General features: G+C 43.0%; 1 protein-coding gene across 1 annotated transcript; it reads right to left on the bottom strand.

Annotated features, from left to right (window-relative positions):
- Window positions 1–1,766: 1,766 nt before the first annotated feature.
- Window positions 1,767–10,505, bottom strand: LOC144739328 (alanine aminotransferase 2-like). The gene is given in 12 exon segments (XM_078622290.1): window positions 1,767–1,857; window positions 2,011–2,123; window positions 2,909–3,064; window positions 3,796–3,938; window positions 3,941–3,969; window positions 4,068–4,204; window positions 4,276–4,363; window positions 4,892–5,127; window positions 5,515–5,648; window positions 5,968–6,076; window positions 6,266–6,355; window positions 10,368–10,505. Coding segments are annotated over 12 exon segments (1,464 nt in total).
- Window positions 10,506–10,942: the final 437 nt, after the last annotated feature.

Genomic DNA, 10,942 nt, shown 5'->3' with positions numbered 1-10,942 from the left:
GCCACAATTGTTCAGCGACTTATTTAGGAACTCAGGCAATCCACCAGTGGACATTACGACCCCGAGCGGCAATTACATCATGTTACATTGAATTTCCTTCATTTTTGAGCTTCCCTTCAGTCTGCTGCTTTGACGCTACGATCAATACTTGAACAGGGGGATTTTAAACTCCTGCATGTTATAGGGGGCACTTATAGTGATTAACCCACAGATAAGTGCCACTAATCTTAATTCCTGTTCTGTAATATTGTTGTCTTGCATTGGAATTGTCAAGCCTTCTAACTCATAATCACCTTTCCCTCTGGCATCCAAAATATCACTTAAAAAACACATGTAATGAAGCTGCTGTAGGCTCCCTGCACATCACTGCTCAGCAAGGTCTGCTAGAGAATGTTCAGGAATTATTTAGCTTGAATTTGCACAAATGTAGCTTTGCATAGTAACATTAGTAGATACTGGTGCAGAATATCACAAAAGATCTACATCGCCCCTTGGTAGATGGTTGTGGCTTTTCTTGTGAATCCTACCATGTTGTCAGTTGATGTTTGGGTCAAATAGTAAACATTCAAGCAGTTAATGAACAGGGCTTGTCATTTCATTTTTTTTTACGACCAGTTAATTATGTCATAGTATGAAAGGGGTCATCAGGAATGACAGGTTGTAGTAGGTTGGGGAAATATTTGTGGACTTCAATCTGAAATTGGACATGACAAATTGAGATATAATGGTAACTTCTCACAATCAAATGTTTATTTTAAAATGTGAAAACATATTTGCATATTTGATTGTTACAAATTAGTATGCTGGCAAAAAAAAAAACAATACATGAAACTGTAATTGTACGTCGTTGTATTACTTTAAAGTATGTGGATAATGGACACACGTTTGCCAGGTGGAGAGACAAACGGCTCTAAATGAATGCTAATATTTCATGCTAACAGTCGGTGTTTGCCACAACTACTTTATTACATAATATGTTGTTTGTGGACCAAAACCAGAATAATCTGGACATCTTCATGGACAGGATCGCTACCTGAAAATGAAAGTGGGTGGTTGGATTTACAATTTTAATATTGTATTTATGTATTTTTGTCATTTGCTAAAAAGTAGCAACATGCTAGCACATGTACAGAAGGTCCTTTAAAAGTATATTATACCAGGCAAGAGGATACGGGTGTATTTTATTGCTCATAAAATGTTGTTTTTTTTTTTTAATCTGTTTCCTTCAGTGACGGTTTTCTCCCTTTTGCGCTTTGAATCATGATAACACAGTGGATGTATCAAACACAAAGTGGCATGGAATGAAGAGAAAATACTCTCTGGCAAGCATCACCTGCAGGAATGCAATTCTACAACATGTTTTTAAGGTTGGAAGAGGCACCTTTCTCCAGTTATACCTTTTTTTTTACGCTTGGCACATAGATGAGCTTCCTTTCTATCTATCTAGCCATATATATTATAGTACGTCCTTCAAAAGCTGAAACAACACATGAAAGTTGAAGCAATTTCTGTTATTGCAAACTGGCACGACATTTATCGACAACTGTTTTCTGATTCACAACGGTGCTTTGTGTTCCGTCTACGAACGTCCACGTGTGAATGTCGGATGAATGTGGAGGCTGAAGTGCATCATCACAGAGACCACCGGAGCCGACACAAAGGCACTTTCAAGCCAGAGATATTTTCCATTTTAGCTGAGATCTTTTCGTTTTGTGATTGGCCAGTTTCTCCTTTCTGTGAGCGGTGGAAACGACAGGTGTGGATATTTATGAATACTGCTGGGTGAATTTATGATGGAACTCCTTCACTTTGTCCAGAAGAATCTTCAGTTTGTCTGTCGGTGGTAGGATGGTCATTCTGGGCAGGAGGAAACAAAAACACTGAGTGACGTATATACAGCAGATGCCATGTCGGACAGTTTATGGTCAGCAAAACAGCAACAGCAAAGAAATTCAGCCTCATCAAACACGCGTTAACTCTGTTGATTGACAGGATAATTGGAAATGGAACCTGAAGTGGTAGCTTCCATCCCTCTGACCAAAACCGCTTCCGGGTACGAGGCAGATTCCAGTCTCTTCCAGCAACTTCATGCAGTAAAACATATCTGGCTGTTGACCTTTTTCCTAACAGAAAAGAACGAAAATATTATACTGCACATTGGGGCTTGATATTCTGCCGACACGGGACTACGTTGAGATGAAGTAACATAGCTTTGTTTTTGGTGAGTGTGGGTTTGCTGTAAGCGTCTGCTCTCATTTATATCCAAAGGATTACTGTGACTCACCGTACATCTCTCATACAAGTACTGTATGTACTTTACAGCAACATTATCACTAAGCATCTTTGAGCTTTATTATTTCCCTTCCACTGCTTTCCATTTTTATGTATGACTTGAATAAATACATAAATCAGAGCAGAGACTGCTCCTTTTGCTACAAAGGTGCTATTTGTATTTTTTGTATATACAATAAGAATCACAACCCACCACAGGTTTATGTTTGAGGATATTGAAGTTTATATGTAGTTTAATGGCAACACCATTTCCCCTTGTTCAAGTGTTCCCCTTCAGTGTAGAATGTGTGGGAAGAATAAGCAGCTTTCTTAAGACTCTAGAGACACTTCCTCTTCATATTGATGAAAATGTGACATGAAAGAAGTAATGTTTATGTGCACAGCATTTCTGCTCAATACAGCAATATTCCATGCTGATAAGAATTCTAGGCAATAACGCAAGCTAGTGCAGCCATATGGATCAGTACTTTACTCCGACTTTATCCTCCTGAGTCTAATCAGATTCTAAACCACCGCAAAGAACTGAACGCACTCTACTTGAAATCATTTGTTCCCTTTTACCTTTAAGGGGACAACGCGGTTTAATAGGAACCATTAAAACAAGTAAATGACTGACCATGGCCTCTTTGACGGCCTTATCAGGGATGGTGATGCGGGGGAAGGAGTACATGGCACCCTGCACAGGGTTGCAGCTGATGCCCGGCACCGTGTTGAGAACCTGCTCTGTCAGCATGGCCTTCTCTGCTAAGGCATTTAGTGTGGCTGTGCGCTCCTGGACATGAGTGGGAAAGGGGGGACAGTGGAGGAAAAAAAACACCAGAAATCAGGAAACTTTAACACTTGCAATGACTTCAGCGTCTTTTTGTTTCATGAAAGCGTCACATCTTGTGCTCCCGTATGTTATTGTGATGATGTGTCGGCCTTCAAGCCTTCACCGAAATTTAACAAATACTGTATGGCATGTCAGTACTTATGCCTCTAAATTATGAAAATTTGTGTATGTGAAGCTTGGGAAAGTCAAATGAAGGTCTTTGTTTCTGATAATAGAGGTGAACACTCAAGACTTCTGATCTGTTGCCCCCTGTTGGTTTGGAATGTGAAATATTGGCTTGTTCAGCTCCAAAAAAAAAAAAAAAAAATTGAAGTTTTAACATTCTGAAAACAAAACAATTGTATTGTATATGTAATGGTTTTAGTACCATTAATTTGTCCTGCTTGAATGTCTCCAGACATCTCTGAATACCACATGATGAATGGCAGCATTCATGTAGTAATAAAAACAACCATGAAAGGTCGCAAAGGACTGAATACAGCAAAGAAAGCAAGGCCTTTCACAGGTTATGGAACGTTTCAAGTGCCAACAGTGACTCAACAGAAGGTTATAACACAAGAATAAATATGATACACATAAAGTCTGACATTGTACTGAAAAAAAAAAAAAGACAAAACATGGTCGCGCACCATCCTGTCAGGAATAATGGTTTTATGGTGGTGACTTTATACCTTGATGAAGTTGTCGTATGAGGGCTCCCCAGGCTGTGGAGGGTTGACCACCAGATCCATTAGAGCCTGTCCCGGAACGGGCGGACAAAGACGGACCGACACCAGCTTGGTGAGCTGGGCCTTCACCTCCTCATCCATGTTGTGATCTCCATGTAGCCTCCACGAAAGCCACACCTAGGTAGGGACACAAGCCCCTTAGCACCACTCGAAAACTTTGACAATCCTTCAGACAAAACTGGAGTGATTTAAATGTGACACGGTTGCTCTCTTACTCTCCCATGTAACACTTGGAGGTGGAGTGGAAGGACGCCAGTTCCACTGTACTGGAAAACTCGGGCCCCATCTCAAACAGCACCTTCTTGAAAGAATGGAACTGGCACCCATCGGCATACACATTATCCTGGTACACCTATGTCGACAGGGTGAGAGTGTCATGACGCTCCGTCAATCAGGATGTTGGAAAAGATGCAGGAACACTACCTCATCTGCCATGAGAAAAAGTCGCTCCTTTGCTGCAAATCGAATTACGTCTTCAATGCACTGCCTGCTCTGAACCTGACCTGAAGGACAGACACAGATTCAACAAAGGTTTCAGATGGCGATGAGTGAAGAAGTTGTGTTATTTTGCCGCCACCTAGTGGCTAAAAGTGCATATTTAACATGATGCAACAAGTACAGCTGAGACAAATAAATTCAGTACAAACATTATACAAATCAGTTTTAATTTAAATTGTGACATAATTAATTGAATAAAATAAACTATAATAATAGACATAATTAATCATCAGAATTAATAATTACATGAATAATTAATTAAATGAAGAGCTTAAAAGATTCTAAATTATATGTACTGGAGATGCATCAGTTAGTGTAAGTGCCAACTTTTCAGCTATTTTACAGAAATATATTTTATACAACTCTGTCACAATGCACAAAACATACACGACAGACAAGAGGGAATTTGTATGATCGAATGTTGAACAGGATGTTGTATCAATAGAGTGTTTTTTAAGGAAGGTGTTACTAATGCTAGTAGGGGAAATGTCCTAATCCTGTTGTGTTTGACCAGAAATAAAAGGAGGTTCACCAGTGGGGGTTTCCGGGGTTGATGATGCACAGTGCTCTGGGGTTACAGTGGCGCCTGGCCTCGTCCAGAGCTCGCTGCAGCTCACTGATGTCCATACTCCAGCACTTCTCCTCATTGAGGTAGTAGTTGATCTGCACGGCGCCCAGTTCGGCGAGTGCGGCCGAATACAGGGGATACTGGGGAATGGAGATCATGACTCCTGTACGGTTTGCGCCCTCGCCACACACCAGCAGCTTCAGCATGGTCTAGGAAGGCAGAGAGGAGGGCGAGAAGAGAACACATTGGATCGGGTTGACGTAACGCGTGGTCCACATTTACATGGCCACAGCCCATGTGACCTGGAGATCAGATGGTTCTGCTGTCACACGTGGACACACTGTGCAAATTGTGTGTCCCGGATGTCTTATCACAACTATTAAGAGTCGTACAGTCATAAAAAAGTAACAGCCATGACTTGTTTACCACTGCTGCTTTTGGTCCGTAACATCCGGCGCATGGATGTGGAATTAGAATTATCTATTAATTAGAAGGTGCTTGTTCAGCTCTGACATCCAACTGGATCTGGTTCATCTACAATTCTTTCCACAGACAGATCGGCAGACACACACAAAAAGCTACAGCATGTCCTGTACCACAATGCCATCGCTCGCCCCAGTGGTGAGGTAAACGTTGTCCGGGTCGCAGCACACGCCGCCATCCCTTCGCTCAATGTAGCGGGCCACATCCTGACGCACAGAGTCGATCCCTTGACTGGCACTGTAGGAACCTGTAGGAAGAGTCATAGTGAGACATCAACAACTACACACCTGTCAGGTGGGTGGAACGCTGTCGTTCCTACATTCTACATGTCGTGACCTCACACGACTGAAATAGATCCTAACCGAAGGTTATGGGTTGCATTCACACCTACGGGCTATTCAGAGTGACCACTTAACCCACACAGACAGAGGGAGAGCATGCAAACTTCACACAGCCATGAGATGACAGTACAGTGCTAACCACTGCTCCACCGTGTCGCCCACAACTAAACCATCTTAATCAAATTTTCTAGGCTAAATGTGCTTCAATAAATCGCCAACACACACCCATACTGTTCCCTCCGCAGGACTGCAGAATGCGACGGGCTCTACTTTTAGCATCCTCGGGGAATGTGCTGTCGTTCAGCAGCTCTGGGTACGAGCACAGGGCCAAGACCTTGAAACAAGGAGATGCAGGGGAATAAACAATCAGAGGGACATTAGGCAAAGTGTGTATTTAACACAAAGTCAGGAGTAAAACTCTGATCAAACTCAGTGGGGAAGAAATTAGTTTTGTAGATAGCTCGAGGTCAGAAAGGAGGAGCTATATTTAGATGAGAGGCTGGGGGAGGGGTTTGGAGCAAACCTGTCGGAAGAAAGTGATCGGCTGCTGACCCATGGCGTGTGCGTCACCAATGTTGGCCTTGATGACCTCAGAGAAGGGTTTTTTCATTCCCTGCACACACGGCATAAACAGAAAAAGAAGAAATTATTACATATATTTCTTAAAACGATGACTGTCTGACCCGACCAATGAAATATAAAAGCTTGATTTCACATTTCTTTGTCCCACACAAAGTAGATGAGTGAAGAAAAAAAAAAGAAAGCTAGAGAATGATGATGGTGGAGGAGTGATGACCCCCTTTGTCTGGTACGTTACAGCTTACCAGCCTTCACACAGGCTAATTGCAAACAGAACTTTGTCATAAACATCTGAGAACACAACAGCTCCAGTGGTTTACACAAAAAAGGCCAGCAGAGAACCCATTACTTTTCTGTTTTGAGATGAAAACTGACGGCAGAAAACTACACGCCGGACTAAAGCATGGAATCATGGGAGATCTTCTCCGTACCACATTGACCCCAAATGTAGTTATGGAGTTTTACTTCTTGCTGAGCCTGCATGGAGACAATTTAATCAAAAGATACTGTACATGAGAATTTCCTCTGTGTGATACTCAGTTGGGAAATAGATGGAATTCCTAAATGAAACACAGATTTCATAAACAATGTTTCACCACATTGCCGGTGGTTCCTCTCTTACTTCAAATGATCAACAAGCAGCACTGCTGCCACATTTGGAACGTCTCTTCCTCTCCACCATGACTCCTTCATACGCCATGTTCCTCTCTGCAGGAGTTTGACACATTGCACATGATTTGTGCAACTGTGAGAAAAACACTCGGTTGTTAGTAAAGGGTCAAAGGCAAATCATATGAAATCCAGCAAACAAATTCAAATTCCGTCCCTAAAAATATCTTTTGAGGAATAAGAGCCACCGTTTATGAAGTGTCCAATTCCTAAACTGTGTAAATGGATTTGCAATCCACAACCGCAGGCATTTAGCCAGTAAACGGCGTTCTGTGCTAACTTCTTAGAGACGGAACTGAACTCTTAACACCTAGAACTAAAATTCAGGTGCCGTAAATGCTACGACCTTTGAGCATCCTCTCAGGCACACAATTGGAAATCTGTCAGTATGGATCACAAAGCCGTGCACAGAGATTCCCAAACCCCACAGGGAGAGGTGTACTGCTGTCTTTACTTCATTGACATTTTCAGATATTGTGAAATAGACAGACGTCAGATAACGGGACAATCTTTTGTAAATATTCTCCACAGTGAACATGGGTTTATTAGCAGCAGGTGCAGGTTTGATGAAAATCAATAGGGTGACGCAGATACTTGAACAAAGTTTCAACGTGTGCAAACCCACTTATCATGGTGGTACTATTTACCTGACATATAAAAAGAGAAAAGTGACATGTGGTCAGCACTGGATGAGAAAGCAGCTTTTAATGGCAGAGAAGAAAACACCTACGATGATTTATGACCAAAGTAGAGAAACACTTTTACTGTTTTCCAGGCTTGTTACGAAAAGTTTCTGAAGATGATCTCCTCTGAACCCACCGATGGCGGACAAACAGACTCGCATGTGCAGAAACAAACATGAACACTCATGCAGTTACTGCAAGCAGTCGGGAGCGGCAGGGAACCCGCACAAAAAAACACAAGCTGAACCTCACAATAACATTCTGCAGGAATCAAAACAGCCTGTTTGCTTGATTTGTCCAACTCAGATTATCGGAAACCTGAGTCTCTTGCTTTCATTGGTCAAAGTGTAGAGGCGTCACCGAATCTGGGCCAATCATAGAATTCGGAATGAATCCCACCCTAAAGTTACGGAGGCTGCCCCCTCACGACTGTGATGGGGATCTCTTGGAAACAAACTGCATTCTGTCATCGGACTGTGCCGGAGCCAGCTTTTGTCTTCTATCACAGAGGTCGATTTTAATGTCAGGGAATATCTCTGAGAAAGCTTCCATATGAAAATGTATCATTCCTATATTAAACACGGACGGATGTTCATCTGTTCCTGCCATATGCAAGATAAGACAGCAATTTGTCTCCACTGTGAGGAGCAGATTCCACTGTATGACTTTCATCAAGAGTCTTAATAACCTTTTCACTGGCGCTGTGCATGCTGTAGTGTGCATGTGTTCAGGGTTCACATCAGTATCACACAGCTTAGATGACATGACGGATGGATTCAAAGTGCAGACCTCCATTATTTTATCTTGATTTTTAGGTCTTGTGTCTGCAGCTATCTGAAGTAAACACATAATCAGAAATAAGATTAGTGTTCTTCCAAGTTTCTTCTGTCATCTGCAAGGTGAAACTAAATACGGCCTGTATTCTAATTTGTGTGTGTGTGTGATTTTTTAAAGGAGCTCAAAATCATTTTACACAGCATGTATACTCCATTAATTCTTGGAGAATATATGAGAAGTCTTTGACAACAACAGCCTTGTGTGTGTCCCTGTGTCAATACTTGCACAGAGGCCCCAGTTTATCATCGGCTCGCTGCCCATTAGGACCAAACAAAGACCAGAATGAAGTGCCAGTGTGTGTGTGTGTGTGTGTGTGTGTGTGTGTCCTGAAAATCTTACACATACTTTTTACTGCCTGTACAAAAAAGGACAGAGAGTATATGAACTGTAATTGAAAAGCAAAGATATTGGTTCAAAAAATGTGTGTTGTGTAAGAAGCAGGATGGCAGCAAGCAAATATGGTGCTTCCTTCACAGCCTAATACCTCTGTGACCCGATTCCCAACGTTACCTGACACCAGGTAACCGACACCTGGTCGGTTTATGTACTGCAAGAGCTGTCTGCAGTTAGTGAATGAAGAACGTCCAGGTCTTCATGTCCTCCCTCTTTAAAAAGTTCTAATCTCTCACGATCATTATTCATCTGAGTGTAACTTCAACTCATTTTGCTTTTTTTTTTAACAACAGAACTTCAACACCACCTGGTCCCAGGCTAGGAAATGAACATCCCACAGAGAGAAAGCCACCAAGCACAAGAGAAGATCTTTGGTGCCTGAGAGCCATCTGGTTTGAGTCTGTGCTGACCCACAACACGTTACTGAACCTGAGCATTTTAACTGTTCATCTCCTCCTGAGCAACGCACCACGCGTTCACAGCACACTGCACTCTGTACACTGACAGCTGGCTGCCACATCACCAAGCAACAGCACCAGAGGAAAGGGACAGACCCAGTTTGACAGTGAAGCGCACAGATGGTCCACGTAACGGGCTGAAAAAAGTCAAGTGATACTTTGGACTAAAAGGACAGACTCTGAATGCTTGAGAGAACATCAGTGTGTAAGGTTTTTAATGAATGACAAGTGGTGCAGCAGAGCTGAACATGTCTGACTGAGGCGACTGGGAGAGGTTAAGTGAGGTGATGGAATTGTCAGCACTCAGTCACGCAGGGATATAAAAACAGGACAAAAAAAGCCCAGGCCCAAACTATGGAACTATTTCTGTACATTAACAACTATGCATAAGACACACGAGTGAGTCAAACAATAACCAAGGAGATGATTGAAAACTATAGACTGAGTTTGGACAGCAGAGGCTAGTGGATGTTTCCTTTCAAAGACATGACACATGGCGCTGCCTGCAAATTGTTCATTAGATATTATCAGACGTTGATAACTACGAGACAGACTTTGAAAAGAGGACAATGACACTGATAACACAGCACAGTGAATGTCCTGTTGGAAACATGTTATGACGTAATAGCAAGCTCATAACCCAGAATACAATCACCCCTAGAATCACCATTATCAGTCAGAATGCCTGCAGGAGCCAGCATGCAGGTTGACGAATGTAATGAGGATCTATTCACATGTCACCTTCTCATACCTTCATACAGGCTTCATAAGGCTGATAACAGGTTCTGAATAAAAACAGTAGCCAGGTGTGTGTTTTAAACAGGTTTGTAACACAAGTGCAAGTCCAAAAAACTAACTTTTTCACCAAAGCCATGTTTCAAGGGCTCACAGGGGCAATGTCATGAATGTGCAGACAGTGTGGGAAGTGTGTCAGCTAGAAAAAAAATGAGAAAGTTCAGGACAGAGGAGAGGCATCAGTTTGTGGTGATGTGGCTGCTGCGCAAACCTGAGAGAGCTCCTTCTCCAGCTCCACAGCCCGCTGGACGATGGGTCCCCGTACGGCGTACTCCACCTTCTTCACCGTGGGGTTCATGGTGTCAATGGTCAACACCTTGGCCCGGGACGTTACGCCATTCTCGGACATTTTCTCTTTGGGGAGCCCGCGCCGATTTGCGCTCAGACTCGACAGGGCTCTGCCGGGAGAAGAGGAGGAGGACACGGGGGGAGAGGTCAGTGAACGCACCGTGGGAGCACCGGGCCGCTGCGCCCCCGCTGCTAACGGCTAACAACTCGCTTCGGCCCCGGCTGAAAAGTCGGACGTTTCTGGGTGATAACAGCTGGATCCGAGCGGCTGACATGTTGCTTTGAACGAGTTAAAACAAAACAAAACAAAACAAAACAAAAAAACAAGTGACCTCGCCGGTTGCTGCAGGCGGAAAAGTGTGAAAGCAACGTTGTGCAACTGCACAACAACCTGAGACACTGAGACCTTTGGACCTCTCTGAGCTGATATGGGGCTTCGTCTAAACTGTAGAAATATGGGTGTTTCCTACAACACCAGCAGCATCCAGACAGATTTTT

This window comes from Lampetra planeri, unplaced genomic scaffold (genome assembly GCF_965212315.1).
Source record: "Lampetra planeri unplaced genomic scaffold, kcLamPlan1.2.h2 scaffold_1430, whole genome shotgun sequence".
NCBI classification, from domain to species: domain Eukaryota; kingdom Metazoa; phylum Chordata; class Hyperoartia; order Petromyzontiformes; family Petromyzontidae; genus Lampetra; species Lampetra planeri.
The sequence above is the reverse complement of the archived record's forward strand: the minus strand, read 5'-3'. Positions and strand labels throughout refer to the sequence as shown.